Below are 15,465 nucleotides of genomic sequence, written 5' to 3' on the forward strand. Positions count from 1 at the left end.
GTTTGATTAGTTTTAAAAAGATTGTGTAATGTATTGATGTTGGTTTTTACAATTTTTTTAAAGAATATATAAAAGAAATAAAGAAAATCTAATTATCCAACCTAACTGGATTCATTATCGAGTTAGATTTTGAAAAGAAAAAAATTAATTGTACCGTATATTCTCCAAATATATTAAAAATATATTAAATTGGTATTTAAATTTAAATTTATATCTTTAAACTATTAAGTTATATTAATTAGGTATTTTTTATTATTAATACCATAAAATTTTGTTATAATTTTTCATTTTAAATTATACCACATAAGATTTGATGGGTTTAAATATTTCATTTTAAATTATACAACAATTTTTGTCTTGTCATTTAACAATTAAATGTCATTTATTTTAATATGTTTAATTCAAGTTGTCCATGTAATTACATCAAATCCAATTTAACATTTAACATTTAATGCGCGAGCTTACAACTAAGCTCACAAAAGAATTCTTGTCATAGCTAATACTTTAAAGACTTAATTAGAATATTTTTAAATTTGGAGTTGAGTTTATAATCTGAATCACAATATAGGGACCCTGTTGAAATTAATCCAATAAATAATGCATGAAGTTAACTTAATTCCTGAAGTGAAAACGCAAGTTCACCAAAAAAGCAAAAAGTATCCCGAAACAGCGTCGTTTAGCTGTCTTTCAATTTTCAACTAGAGGGATAAAAAAGTAATTTCAAATATTATTTTATTTTTCTTACCAAAAATCAAGTCCTGGTTGGCCGTCAGCTGTAGGTGTATATAAAGGTCAAAAATAAAGAAATTAAAAGGAAAGTTCAAGAAAAAAAAAAAAAAGGGAAGCTCTCTCTCTTGTTGTAAGCTAAAAAAAGAGGCTCCATTTTCGATTCCTTTTTCTCTTAATTTTCTTTAGAGAAAGAGAGAGATGGCTTCCTTTGATGCGTACGGAATGGAAGGAGAAGAGGTTCATGCAGGTGCAGCACCTAATAACCATCCTTTCGATGTAGACGACGACGAGAGCTATTCCAATTACGGCTCTTACTCTAACTTCACCGACAATCAGCAATTCCCGGCCGACGGTGGTGATGTGGCGGTGGATCACTTGGCTTCTTCTCCTGAGATCTTCGGCTTCGGATCTTCCGATCCGTCCCCTGCTTACTCGCAATCTCCTTTCGGTACTACGATTCCTGTGGAAAACGGAAACGGAACGAATGGATTTAGCGGTGGAAACGACGATGTTTTCAGTTCTGATGGTCCTGTGCTTCCTCCTCCTACTGAGATGGCGCCAGAGGAAGGCTTCCTTCTTCGCGAGTGGCGGCGGTTAGTACTTAGTAGTAATAATTTCTTTTTGTTTTCTTTTTTTTCAAATTGAATCGCTTGATTTGTCCACTTTTTGTTTGGATTTGATTGGTTCTTTTGGTTTGGCAATGCTTCTCAGCTTAGATCTGCTATGCGTTTGAGTAAGCTATGAATTGTTGTTGCATTGGTTGAACTCAGATTAACTTGAATTCAAATTTGTTAATGATCATTTCGTGTTTCTAGATCTGCCGAGGTTTTAACTATCGCGTCAATCAGCTTGATTTTCCGTTTCATTTATGTTTCTTATGAAGTTCAAATTTGTTGATCTCTCTTGTTATTAATTGAAGTTCTTGTTCAACTTATGTAAGACTTGGTTGATATTTAGATTGTTGTAATCCTTAAGTGTTCAGTAGCTGTGATGGATAAATGGAGAAACTTATTGAATATTACGTGTATGATCTCATTAGGCAGTAGATTTAGAAGATCCAGATCCACGTTAATTTTCCAATCAGGAGATGTTTGAATAGTTTTCTGAATAAAGTATAAACTGATCACCTTTACTTAGGCATTAATTTCTTTGAAAGAGCATTTGCATTATATGAGAAATATGTTTCAGAGTCATGAGGTTGTGAGTCTATAGTTCCAACTTGATTTCTTGTAGGTTGAAAAAACATGTTCTCTTCCAGTTTATTAGAGATGAGGAGTGGAATTCTATATTTCACAATGATAATACTTACTACTGAGGATAAACATTCAATAATTACCTTGTTTATTGAATATGAGAATTTTTTCGCATCTATAAAGTCATATAATGTTTAAAATGCTTTCCTTTGAACCTCTCTTTGATTTCGATTCCAATGACAATGCACATAATGATCTCAACATTCGTGGTTTATACTGTATTCATTCATGACAAAATTTCCTTATTTTTTTATTTTGATTTTTGCTCGTCTTAAGAAGATCCATGAACTAATGTGCCTGCTATTCTAAATTAAAGACCATCTTGATTGATTCTTTGTCTTTTTTGAGAATATTTGTTGGTTTATCTGGAATAAGTTATTGTAGTATCAGTTCTACATGTACTGATTTTTTCGAGTTACCTTGTGTTCTTTATACTAGTTGAGCTATAGGCCTATTTAAAGGTCACGTTATTGTCGGACCAGCAAGGATTTTCTAGTCAGAGTCTGGTCCAGCCCAGCCCAGTTTATTGTTCATTTAATAAAAAATATAAAATGTTTTAATATTTTTAAATAGTGAAATGGACTTTTAGGCCTGGCCTTCATGGCAAGCGGAAGTAAAATTTTCTTAATCTAGCTTAACCCATGAATACCTCTAAAAAGATGTATATGGTAACCCTTTTCTTTTCTCTTTCTATATGTAAACTCTGTTGCTTTTTAGTATCCAAAAATTTTGATTTCTTATCTTGGTTTTGTCGTTGCAGTCAAAATGCCATTCAGCTTGAAGAGAAGGAGAAGAAGGAAAAGGAATTGAGGAACCAAATTATAGAAGAAGCTGAGGAGTACAAGCGAGCATTCTATGAGAAGCGGGAAAAAACTATCGAGACCAACAAAACTAACAACAGAGAAAGAGAAAAGGTAATATTCTGAACAAATCTTCTTTTTCTCCATGCCCAATCGATATGCAATTATATGATGATATCTCACCACTTGATTATTTTTTGGGCTTGGAGCAGCTATACGTGGCTAACCAAGAAAAGTTCCATAAGACTGCTGACAAGCACTACTGGACTGCAATAGCAGAACTCATCCCCCGTGAGGTCCCTAACATTGAGAAAAGAGGCAAGAAGGATGTAGAAAAGAAACCGTCAGTATTTGTCGTCCAAGGACCAAAGCCTGGAAAACCGACCGATCTTTCAAGAATGCGACACATTCTTGTGAAGCTGAAGCATTCACCTCCACCTCACATGATTCCACCTCCACCTGCTCCAGCAAAGGACGCTAAAGATGGAAAGGATGCTAAAGATGGAAAAGACTCGAAAAACGTTGACAAGGCTGCATCGAATGGAACTGCAGAGAAAGGGGCACCCGTTTCATCTGCAAAAGATGGCGCCGCCCCCACTGGCACTGCTGCTAATAATTCCTCCGCTGAACAAGATGCCGCCGCCACGACCGCTCCCACCAAGGACCAAACTGTTGCGGAACCAGAGGCAACAGCAGCCTAATTGCTTACAACACATTTACCATGGTTGTTTCCTTGCCCTATTCTTTTTTGTTTTTGCTCAAGGTTTCGATTTCAAATTGCATTGCCTATTACCATGGTATTTTCCTGGGAAGGATTTAGTACCATTAGTTACATACACAAGTACTATTCCTAATTAGTTTTTTGTTTTTTTTTTTTAAACATTTCAAGAGATTGGACGTCAACTGTGATCGTTTTATTTTGCTTGTTGAATTGACTTTGTGGACTTATTATGTTGCTTGCAAAGTTACAAAATTTGTCTATAATCTGCGCTTTGCTTATTATCATTTTCGTGGTTTTATCTTTGATTGTGTTTAAAGCATCGTAATCGTGGTTTTATCGATGATTGTGCTTAAAATATCATAAAAATGACCTATTTAATAACTCTTCTTATATGTTAGTTTTCTCAAAAAAAAAAACTTCGCTATTAAGAACAGAAGTTTCTGTATTTTAATATAATTTTTTAATATTGAAATTGGTTGTTTTAAAAAAAATCTTATATAAGAACTTTAAAGGAAAAATATTATGTATTTCTAATTTTTATTTTTGTACATTTTTACAAATTAAGGTACCAATAAATAACCACACAAGGCAAGCATTTTTTATTTACCAAGCTTGTCGCTAGCGATAACAACTTCATTGCAAGGTTTTTACTGGTCCAACTAAAATAAAAAATGTATATTAAAAATTGCTCAGTTGAACTGGTTAGTATCGATTATTAGGTTAATCAAATTCAATGCCCTTTTATGGATCGATATCCTGATCTGATTTGCCAATTCAGTTCAAACAACCTTTTATTTCAATAACGAGATCTTATTGAAGTACATATTTCCAAAATAAAAATAAGAATCCAATGCTAAAATTCAATAAAAACAGAAACAAAAGGAAACTATTACACCTACCCATATATTGACAAGAAAAGTACAATATGAAATTAGACCTGAACACTGCTCTACATTCATACAATGTCTACCTGTCTTACAACTACAATCATCTAGAACAAAAGGAAACTATTACACCTACCCATATTCTTCTCATTTCTCACCCCCTTAAAAATCAATGTTCTTAGTTAACGTTTGTTAAAATAAAAAAGTAACCTAACAAATTATTTTATCAACAAATTTTATACAGAAACAGGTTCTAGTGTTAAAAAAGCCAATCATTTGTTTCCTATGTTTAAGCTTTAAACCTGCAGCAACTTGTAAAGCTTCCAAAAAGTACATACCCGTACATCGAAAAGAGGAACCGAAGTGAGCCCCTGACAACAAATACATAATCGACATTCACCCTGGCGGCTTCTATACAACTCGAACCCAAGGTCCGCCGCACATCGGACATCCATAGGCCCAACGACTGATCCACCAACTCACCCGTTCATTTTGACTAGGTTGGTGGGTCGAATCAGCCGAAGCAAAAGCTGAAGTTTGTCGCAAACATCTCATGCACTGCATGATATAAAACCAATAGATATGTTATCAATAGGAAGTTCATCAGAGAGAGTTCCAAACAAACAAGGAAAATCATATATCAAAATGACATATTTCAGCCCGACACTAGTGTCATGGTCGACAAAAAGACCATAGCGTTCAATTAAAATCTCTGGATGCGTGCGTTTTACATAAAATACATTGTCCTTCCATGCACCATTCTAAGCACTGTTACATCCTAATTCTATTTGACACCAACAATATTTGGAGTCATAACATTTCAAATCTTATGAGTGAAAGAAACTCTCCAACAAGAAGATCTACAGTTAAAGTCAAAGCCAGAAGCATTTATTTCACACGATAAAATGGCAGGACGACCAGCAGACCATATGAGCACAAGAAATGAAACAATTTACTTTTTGATTGTTCACAGAGGCAAGCAAATACCAAGCACCACTCAACCTCTTGTAAACTTAAAAGTGCTATATAAACTAAATGCTTTTTATTGATAAAACAGGGAAAAGAAATCTCCCAGTTCCAACTGATAGGAATTAAATACGAGGTGATCCTACAACAAGAACTGACAAAGACAAACACAGAAGTTAAAAGAGTAAATGTTTAAGAAAATTCTCAAACCTTGTACCAAACACCTTCAAGACCAGTCTTCCACACAGCAGTCACAACATCTCGTCGAGATCCCATTATACCGAGATATGCACCCAGGCCAACAGAAGTGTTTAAGCCAAATGCTGCATCTCTTTCAGACAGCCGACGCTTCCTTGGCCAGAGGGTTTGTACTCCGTAATGGACGTTAGAACTTTCCATTGAGCTTGTATCAGGCATATCAATCGAATTGCTTAGCCTGGGAATATCATCTCCCGGGCTCATGTCCTCCAGATCTGACCATGGACCACCAAACATATTCCGTCTGTGCCACTCTTCAGATGAGGGATGTAATTCTAACTCTCGCAGTAACAGACCAGCAGCATCTGCACCCCTAGGCCGAGGCATGTTCTGCAGACAATTCAGAAACATAATGGAAATTAAAAGGAATCTGGAACTCAAACAATTAGAACATCAAAGTGTAGGAGATTCCCTTATGCTAATTGAAACTGCTTTCATTAGCACAATATCTAGAATGCACTCCATAGATTCAGAAGAATCGACAAACAGACCGATTAGATACCCATATTATTTGCTTTTATCAGTACATCTCACTAACTACAAAGATGCAAATCATGACTTACATTATTTTTTTGTTGCCTAACTTTTATTAGCTAGATTATGCAACTAGGTCTCATAAACTTGGATGAAATTTGCCTACCTGCATATGTGGGCCAAGGGATGCTTCTACCACCTCAGGCAATACCGTATAATTTCCATCAATATAATGCAACCGCACCTGGATGCTGCTGCTTCCCACCTGAGAAACTGGTAACGGGTGTGGTAGACCAGAGGTACGCCTACAGAGATCCATAAGAATAAGGAAAAGAACCTTTACCTGCAGAGCAACATATGAGGTTTATTATATCAAGTTATCAACCCAGTCTGCCATTTCAGCATAGTCCTAAATATTACTTGGGACCCCTGAACACAGTTCCTAAAGAAAAAAATTCACATAACATAATTACTAGTGATGGTAGTGGTAATGGTAGCAATAAAAATACACAGTAACTACCTCCTCAAACGTGTATCCTTGACCAGCATTCCCAGAACCTATCTTTCCTGTCCTATGACCTTCCTCAGCACCTTTAGCTCCAGGTACTAATTGCCCAGCTCGTGCTCCCTGGGCTTCATCAGGTCTAGTCATGGTTGTTGGCTTAGCAGCAATAGAATTGACCTCCTCCATTTTCCCAGGAGCCCCAGGCTGATTTTTTTGTGGATTTGCATCAGTATTTCTTTGTGCATAGCGAGGCTGTAGAGCTCGCCGAAAGAAAAAGCAGAAAAGTAAAAGTTGACATAGTCTATGAAGAAAATGGCAATCCCCAATAAGCCTAACAGCGGGTGTTCCAGGGAAAGTTCCTGTATTAATGCTTATTGGCATAAAGGACGAGGGGCCACTTATGGTGTTCGGAGTTGAAGTGGAAACTCCGTCAGTTGAGCCACTAATCTTAGCAATAGCACCCTGTACCCAAGCTTGCATCTGTGTGCTTCCAGTCGAACTTGTCGTGCCACTTTGACCAGCTGTAAAACATGGGTTTCTTGCTGTGACTTAGGCATATAAATATAGCAATTTCAAAGGTACAAATCAAGAAGGGTAACAGACACGAAGTTCTTCAGCATCACCCAATAAAGCAAAAAGAAAAAGAAAAGCAATTTTCAATGTCAAAAGAAATTGCTACTGACCCTGACTAGTTGCTGGAGTTGCTGAACTTTGGGTAGGACTTGTTACCATATTGCGATTGCTACCAGTACCTGCAGTAACAGCATGGCTAGCCAATGTGCGGCAGAAACTTGCATAACGACGCAAGCGTGTAATAAAATGTGAAGCCAGATCCAGAACAGCATCAACATAAGCCTGCATATTGCATCAACAATAGTGCATATAAAGCTAACAAAAAAAAAGGCTGAACTCTCTGCTGAAAGAAAACGCTAGTGGTAGAACATATAAGAATATTTTCATATGCCAAGATGTGAACTGCTTATGTGGGGAATAGTCACTAGTCTAACAACATGATCCAAGAGCAACCATATACCCTCATGCTGCACATAAGAAAGTTGCTAAACTTATGAATGAAACAAAGGTAAAAAATAAAGAAGCAACATCAAAAGAATGGACAGTGAATATATTTTATTTCAAAAGTTCAATTTCAGCAGGACAAAAGACTTATTACATGTGCAGGTAAGTCAAACATAGAGGCAAGACCTGAATGCTCTGAACAAGAGCCGGATCAACAGCCATTGCTTCAGGATCAATGCTGGATAACGTCTCGCCAGATGCCTGCCATGGTTCTGATACTAATGCTGAAGGATTTACTAAAGCTGATTCAATTCCTTTCCCTAGCATATCCAGTAGCAACCTTGCTTGCATATCTAGAACCATTGCCCTAACCTCTTGGGCGTTTGTACCTTCCAGTAGCCTGCACTTTATCCTGTCCAGACTCTGCAAAGTATAAAGATAATATTGAACTTTCAAGCAAATTGAACAACTACCACTGAGAAGTTCAAAATTTCAAGCTTCTCATTTATATTATAGAACATGAAAGAAGGAAGCAGAATTAGACAGACAGGAGAATATTTAGGCTGTCAATTTCAACGAAGCTGGTAGCATGATAGCCTCATTAGATGAGGTTCAAAGCACTGGGGTACACTTTCTTTAAACCATGTAATAATTGGCAAAGTTAATAACCAACTAGAACTAATAATGTAAAAACCAACAGCCAACCAGATAGTGCAAAAAAAAAAGTTAGCGAAAGACATACAGGTCCATACTGTTGCCTGTGCTGAATAGAAGGGAGAGAGTGAAAATCCGCATCTAAGACAGCAATCACGCTGTTCAGAGAAACTGAAAAGGACAATAAACATCAAAAACAGAAGTCAAGTAAGACTAGGTGGTGATACAAAATGAATATGCTAAGGAAAAATATAACTTGCTCTTAGGTAAAAAATTTCAACAGATAGTGAAAGCTTGTTTACCAATGCCATCCTCAGCAGCACTCTGCGTACAGCCAACAGCATCCCACCAATCAACTCCAACCAAAAGACTCCACCAAAACCTGCTCCGAGTTATTAATAATAGTAATTATAAAAATCCATCAAATCAGTACATGTTTATAGATTAGCTAATTTGGTACCTCTCCGCAATAGCACGTTCCCAGGTTGATGAGTTAGCCTTTATTTGACTACTTGAAATGGCAGGAGGAAGAACACGGATTATCTTCAACATGGTACGGTCCTTGCTAGTGTCATGCCAAACAGAAGCAGAACAACAGCTTGTTGAAGAGAAGGCAGGGGCAGCAATAGCAGAACCAACATTAATTTGGTAGTTATCAACAGCACTAAAGTTTGGACCAGAAAAAATGTGGACTCCACCCCGAAGAAACGAAATAGCTATCTCTCCACCATGCGCAGAATAAACAATTCGAGCAAGGGTCCTAACGTCACTTGGTAGATCAAAAGGATCAAAACTAACCCTCTTTAACTTCTCGGAACTCGAATCAGATGCTTTACGAGAATCAGAAGTTGGTCCGGCAGCAGCTGCTTGGTGAGACTTAAAGTCATTAGTTGGTGGTATGCTTGTATCCACTTTGGACACCCAAACAGTCTGCTTAGGTGCCTGCCCACCGAAACTGGAAGAAGGGTTCCCAAATATATTATGGAGAACAACAGACTGAAGAGATGATTCCCACCGTTGCACTCTCCAACCTGTGATTGTAGGACCCTCGTCTGGATCATATGGGGACATGTATTGTCCTGCAATAAGCAAGATGACAGAATTTAGAGATGACCGACTAACAGCTTGTAAAATATGAACTATCTCATTCAAAAACCAATGGTATCAACAGCAAAGAAGCATTCAGTCCAAAATGAAGTGTATACTATAATTATCATTGTCATGCCAATGATCTATTTCAGTTGCAGCCTAAGTGTCCCAATACAGGCCGGAATCATGACCCATCTAGTCTTATTTTCTAATTTACAAGTAAAAATACCGTCATAACGACTAATAACTTAACAAATTAATCAACAAGCAAGATTCTCCAAGAATCAGAAATATCAACTTAACCAAACATTAAAAAAAAGCTTTTTTAATAGGAAAAGCAAGAAGTACACAAATTAACTTGAAAGATCAGACAAGTACCCTCAACAATAACAACAGCAATTACAGAACCACCCCGAGTTGGATCAAAGGCAACTGCAGTTACACCAGAGCCCCAAGTAGTGGTTGCTGCAGATTGTGCTGCAGCCTCAGGACTCACATATGCTGAGAAATTTGAAACTGGTGAGCAATGTAGTGAGACAACATCATTAAAATCTTGATCTGCTGTCTTCTTCCCTTGCTTTGCTTCAGATATCAAATATTCTTGCCAACTAAATAAATATGCAGCCAACGGGGCAAAACCAGCCCAGTTGGGTGGATTAACTGAGGGTGGGATCCCATTACTTGTGCTCGTCTTTGCAGTAGCTTGAAATCCATTTCCAGTGCCGGGAGTAACCTCCCAGACAACGACAGTAGATGGGTTTACAATTGGAACGCCTGCCACATGCATGGCACCACTGTCCGTTATTATTGCATCAGCAGCCATGATACCACTAGGCCCAGCACCCAATATTCCCTTGCTTGTGCAAAACCACTTTCGTGCTACACTACCCTGCGTAGGGGGCCACTGGGACCAATGAAGTTGAACAGATCCTGAAGAGAAGACGGAACAAACACACAGAAAATTGGGCCACCTGGCTGTAAAAGAAAAAAAAAACACATTTTTCATACAAGCAATGAGTACCTTCCAAATTTCTATAATGATTTCAATGTGAAAACAGAAAGAGCAGACCAAATGACAAGTTATGACCAAATGAGGTCATCATCAAAGGACACTAATAGCTTCTATATGATCCTGGAAAACAGCCAACCTTACAAATCCAGAATGTTTACAAATTTATTCTTGCACAAATCATGAATAGAACACAAAGTTGTGAGCAAGACCTCAAACACTTAATGAGTAAAAGCTACAAACCTGAATTTTGAGACTGATGAGAAAGAAATTTTTCCTCAAAAGTCGATTTTGAGTTTGCAGGATTACTGGATTTTGACGAAAGCCACCTATACTGATTATTAAAATACATAAATCAATAGCACAAGCGATCAGATCATTAACATTATGGTAGCAAAGGCAAAAAAGACAACAAATGAGCAGAAGGTACCCATTGAAAGAATAAAACAAGGATGTTAATAAGGGAACAAAATAAAGAATGTTCCTTTAAACTTATTTCTTCACTTGGAAGGATTTAGTGATGGAAAGAAGATCCATCACTGTCATTTCTACATGGGATGAGAAGTTTAAGGCAATTTATAAGAAGAGCAACAAAATTACACCACAATTCCAAATTACACGATAATTCATACCTCAAATATCCATTTCTAGAAATCAACTTTGTGGGCAGTAAAGTACTTACTGGAGACACCCCTGACAACCACTTTGTAACAACAGCTATATCCTGTCGCCACTCATGCTCACGCTTCCAGAAGCTAGCATCACGTACCAGATGGGCAGGCTCCTGCAGTTAAACATCAAATTTTAGTCCAGGGTAAGATTTTATGGCCACAAATGAGCAAGAGATAAACCAAATGATGTCATAACAGAAAACTTAAGGAAACACCAATACTGCCATTGTAACTAAGTCTGAAATGGAATTATATAGAGAAAAGCCATGTTAAGAACTTAAAGGGAGGTCACTTGAGCATCTGAAAGAAACAATCTAGTGTGCTAGCTTACTTGGGATGGCTGAGTCCAGATGGTTACCCTCCCATGGAAGTTAGCTATCAGTAAGGCACGAGGACAAGAAGTAGGAGACCATTCAATAAACTGAACAGAATCACGAGGAGAATCTGCAAGAAATGCGCAGAGCAACCAGTCATATACACAATATTGCGCCAGACTTACTACACCTGTCAGAGCTAAAATTGTTAAGAAGACATGTCGACAGTGACAACAACCACAGCAATGTGAAATAAATAAATAAAGATATGAAGCACACAGTCATAATCACACTTCCAAGTTCCACCTATACAAAGACCTTGCATAACTATAAAGATGAATTAAAAAATCCAACACTATGAAATCGGCACTTGGCACCACTAGGTAAGTCAAGATATTCAGCCAGGTTCATGAGAACACTTTAGCGCTATAACTATATGAGCTGAAAATGTAAAATTAAGCTACCTGCTGTAACATTGAACACCGCACACTCAGTAGGACGCTCTGGGATCACAATTTGTATAGGGATCCAGAAAGGTGGATTCGCATTAGAACTACAAATAAATAAAACACTAAATGAGTTTTAATTTTAAAAAGGTGTATAGAATAACTGACTTTCACAACTTTAGTGTTCCTGAGAAACTTGAATTCCCAATAATTCTACAATTCACTTGTATGATGAAATATAGTAGAAATAGAATCTACGAGGAATTTATCATTCTACAAAGATAAACATTAGCAACGTCACTTGGAAGTAGAAGAAACAATTATAAAAAAACAACTATCCTCGGAATCCTAGCACAAGTTTCAGTCGCACAAGCAATAGCATTCAATTTCCCACACCAAGCAACAGCACTGAAACAAAAAAACAACAACGTAATAAACAAACCAATCGAGAAAAAAAAAACAAGTGAATTGCAGAGTTGACTATGAATTGAACTAAAAAAAACTAACCTAAAATTGCGGCACAATTCAGGTACTCTCATTTTATACCGCAAATTAGACTTCGGTTGTTTCAACCAAATACAAAACACGATAGCTGGATTAACCGGATCCTCTTCCATCACAGTATCTTCACTTTTACCCGACGAAGCGACAAAAACTTCGTCTTCTCCGACACCAGAAACCGGTTCAGAACCAACCGGTTTCTCCAAGCCCAGCTTAACGGCAGAATCAACCGGCTGGGCCACGGGCTCTTCCTCTGATTCCTTGTTATCGCCCAACCCTGGCTGTTGATTCATATCGAAGAAGAAAATAAAACAAAACCCTAAATCTTTATATTTATATAAAAAAGATGAAAAAATGGAAGAGAGAGAAAGAGAAAAAAATGCAAGCGGAGTGGTGCAAAAGTCGCAATTGAAGGCGACAGGTAGCACTGTAGAGAGAGAGAAAAGTGAGTTGAGTGTTCTTTTTTAGTGGGGTTAGTGCGATTTGAGACTTAAAAGTGTGTTTTTTTTTTAAGGGCAAAGGTAATTTCTTTCTTTTTATTTTTTTGTGAGAGTGGAAATGTGAATTTTGGGCGTGGGAAGGGAAAATTTAGTAACAGTGAAAAGGTGGGATCGGACGTTGATGGGGTTGCCGGAGGGGGGCGGGAGCCGTGGCGGTGGCGGGGGGTTAATTGGGGGCTGAGAAATCTTGCTTGGTTCGGATTGATGGTTTAGTGAAATATGCGAGTTAAGTGAGGGGTTAATATGAGTTTGGATTGGATCCAAGTGGTGGGTGGGTGGCGGCTCTGATATTTGCCCAAATAATTTGGGTTTCCATTTTAAAAGAATCTTGTCTTTTTCTTCAAATGTTGTGTACCGTAAAAGGAGGTTATTTAGCATTATAACTTAAATAAACTATTAATAAGTAAATATTTTGATGGCTTGATTTTAAAAAATGATTATTAAATTATTGAAAAGTTTAATTTAATTCATTAAATTATTTGAAAGTTTTTATTTAAGTTATTAAGTTGTGTTAATTTTTTTTTAAAGTATAAATAATGAGCTCCAAGCAATGATTTAATGATCAGTCTAGTAGATTAGTATTCATCGACGAGTAGATAAACATACTTTAAATTTAAGTTGATCTAACAATCATTATCAAAATAGGAGAAGAAAATTGCTTAAGTTTTAGTTTGCAGATTCATGATGTTCAAAGTTGTTTAATGAAAAATAAAATGAACTATAAAATAAAAGAGAATGAGAACTTTCAAATGGTGCAGACAGTACAAACAAAAAAGGTCATACAATAATGATTTTAATAGTTCATTGATTTAATTGAAAACTTTTAAATAATTCAAGGACCATTTTGTAACTTCTTAAAATTAAGTGATCAAAACATAAATTTACTAACATATTAATGACGTTAAATGTAAGTTACCCTAAAACTGTTAATTAAAATTTCGATTTACTATAAATATTTTCCTCCAAATGTAATCTTAAATTACAAAAAAAATATTATTCAAATAGAATCAAATTTCATATATTTCAATAATTTAAAAAGTAAATAAATTTTAGCACATTGAAAATGTCATCAAACGTAAATTGATTAAATTCTTTGAAACTTTTCGTCATACATCAGAGCTCTAATCATTTTTTTATTTATTTTTAGAATAAATTTCAAAAATATACATAGATTTTAATAATTTAATTATGATTATTAGTATCACCAAATTGACAACATTGTTAATTGTTACTATTAAACTGATCACGTGATTTTTTATAAGCAACATTAGAAGGTTGGTTGACATGTAAATTTATTTTTAGTTAAATATGATTGACAAAATTTCCATTTGGCCTTGATTATGTGATCGAATAACAGTGAAATGAATTTTCATGTCATCACTTTAATAGTAATAACTAACTATATTATCTATTTAGATATGATAATAACAAAGTAAAGTAACTAATTATACCAGAATGAATGAATTAAATCCCAAATTCATTACAGTAGAGGGACTAAAAGTATAAATAGATTTAATATTTATTTAATTTGTAATATAACATATGAATTTTAATTTTATGCAATTATATATATGTAATTTGAATATTGATTCAATTTTTGCAAAAAAAAAAAACTTATAAACATGACAACAATGTACTATTATTTGTTGCATACATGAAGTATTGTAGTTACTAGATGTGAAAATAGTTAGACTTTTTTTTTCATTTAACCAGGTTTAAAATATGGGTCAAATTTTAAAAGATTCGAACAAAAAAATTAAGCCCATTTAAAATTTATGTCTAACTTAGACTATATAAATGTAACTGAACTTGATAAGTTGTATTTTTTTAACCTAACTAGTACCTAAACTTAAAAACAATAAGTCAATTTGATTTTTTTTAGTTACTTGACTAACATGATTAAAATATGAAACGCTGCATTGATGATTAATAACATGGTGACATATAGCAAGTTCACATTTTGACACGTGAAAAAAAAATTAGAATTTATAAAAAAAATTACCACGTGTCAAAATGTATAAACGTAATATGCCACCATGACGTTGGTCCTCAATGTCACGTCAATATATTTTAATAGTGTTAATTAGGTACCTAAAAAAAGTACCAAGTTGACTTATGGTTTCCAAATTTAGGTATAGGTTAGGTCAAAACAAAGTTTAGATATAAAGTATGTATAAGCTACCAAGTTCAAATACCTTCATATATATTAACACTAAATAAAAACATCCTTATAACAATATAACATTGTAAAATGCATGATTTATTTAGTTATTTACCAATTGAATCAATGTCTAATTTTTAGTTGACTCGTGACACTAATTTCATTAAAAAAATTAAATATGGTATAAATATTAATAGCATGCATAAATTCAAATCTAAATCCAAACCATGATTACTAGAATCAGACTCAGTTGTTTAATTTAATTGGGAATTGGTATCCAATTAATTTAACCGGTACTACAAAACTAGAGAAGAGAGTTGTTGCAAAACTAGTTAGAATTTGATTTAATTTAGTTCAAATACTTAATTTAATTTTATTGTTGTAATTTGTTAAATAAATGTTTATGTTTAATTATTATTTATTTATGTTTTCAACCTTTTCATTTTTCTAAATTGTTTAGATATTTTTATTTTGCAACAATTGAATCAATGATTCGATTGATTGATTCGATCG

General features: G+C 35.2%; 2 protein-coding genes across 4 annotated transcripts; one reads left to right on the forward strand and one right to left on the reverse strand.

Moving 5' to 3' along the window:
• Positions 1–778: 778 nt before the first annotated feature.
• Positions 779–3,763, forward strand: LOC107925236 (clathrin light chain 1). The gene is made up of 3 exons (XM_016855879.2): positions 779–1,322; positions 2,743–2,896; positions 2,995–3,763. The coding sequence occupies exons 1-3, from the start codon at positions 928–930 to the stop codon at positions 3,481–3,483; spliced, it is 1,038 nt and encodes a 345-aa protein (XP_016711368.1). The 5' UTR covers positions 779–927; the 3' UTR covers positions 3,484–3,763.
• A 618-nt stretch (positions 3,764–4,381) lies between these two features.
• LOC107925132 (mediator of RNA polymerase II transcription subunit 16) lies at positions 4,382–12,958 on the reverse strand. 3 transcript variants are annotated; one of them, XM_041079501.1, is made up of 16 exons: positions 12,298–12,948; positions 12,130–12,198; positions 11,809–11,897; positions 11,362–11,474; positions 10,992–11,143; positions 10,603–10,688; positions 9,729–10,325; positions 8,722–9,340; positions 8,564–8,643; positions 8,350–8,432; positions 7,794–8,030; positions 7,274–7,445; positions 6,606–7,111; positions 6,252–6,428; positions 5,564–5,941; positions 4,382–4,945 (listed from the first exon to the last, which is right to left on the reverse strand). In XM_041079501.1, exons 1-16 carry the CDS (start codon positions 12,582–12,584, stop codon positions 4,799–4,801), a joined length of 3,792 nt encoding a protein of 1,263 aa, XP_040935435.1. In that variant the 5' UTR covers positions 12,585–12,948; the 3' UTR covers positions 4,382–4,798. The 3 variants fall into 3 exon arrangements, with proteins under 3 accessions (XP_040935435.1, XP_016711197.2, XP_040935436.1); XM_016855708.2 differs by having other exon boundaries at positions 10,603–10,693; positions 11,042–11,143; positions 12,298–12,946; XM_041079502.1 differs by lacking the exons at positions 4,382–4,945; positions 5,564–5,941 and having other exon boundaries at positions 6,335–6,527; positions 12,298–12,958.
• Positions 12,959–15,465: the final 2,507 nt, after the last annotated feature.

This window comes from Gossypium hirsutum, chromosome A10 (genome assembly GCF_007990345.1).
Source record: "Gossypium hirsutum isolate 1008001.06 chromosome A10, Gossypium_hirsutum_v2.1, whole genome shotgun sequence".
Lineage (NCBI taxonomy): Eukaryota > Viridiplantae > Streptophyta > Magnoliopsida > Malvales > Malvaceae > Gossypium > Gossypium hirsutum.

Bases quoted from the DNA above. Each gene is read 5' to 3' on its own strand.
- LOC107925236 (XM_016855879.2), top strand. From the start codon at position 928: ATGGCTTCCTTTGATGCGTACGGAATGGAAGGAGAAGAGGTTCATGCA. The intron at 1,323-2,742 runs GTTAGTACTTAG...TTGTCGTTGCAG, and splicing joins CTTCTTCGCGAGTGGCGGCG to TCAAAATGCCATTCAGCTTG. The intron at 2,897-2,994 runs GTAATATTCTGA...GGCTTGGAGCAG, and splicing joins ACAACAGAGAAAGAGAAAAG to CTATACGTGGCTAACCAAGA.
- LOC107925132 (XM_041079501.1), bottom strand. From the start codon at position 12,584: ATGAATCAACAGCCAGGGTTGGGCGATAACAAGGAATCAGAGGAAGAG. The intron at 11,898-12,129 runs GATAGTTGTTTT...ATTTATTTGTAG, and splicing joins ACTTGTGCTAGGATTCCGAG to TTCTAATGCGAATCCACCTT. The intron at 8,644-8,721 runs GTACCAAATTAG...AACTCGGAGCAG, and splicing joins GAACGTGCTATTGCGGAGAG to GTTTTGGTGGAGTCTTTTGG.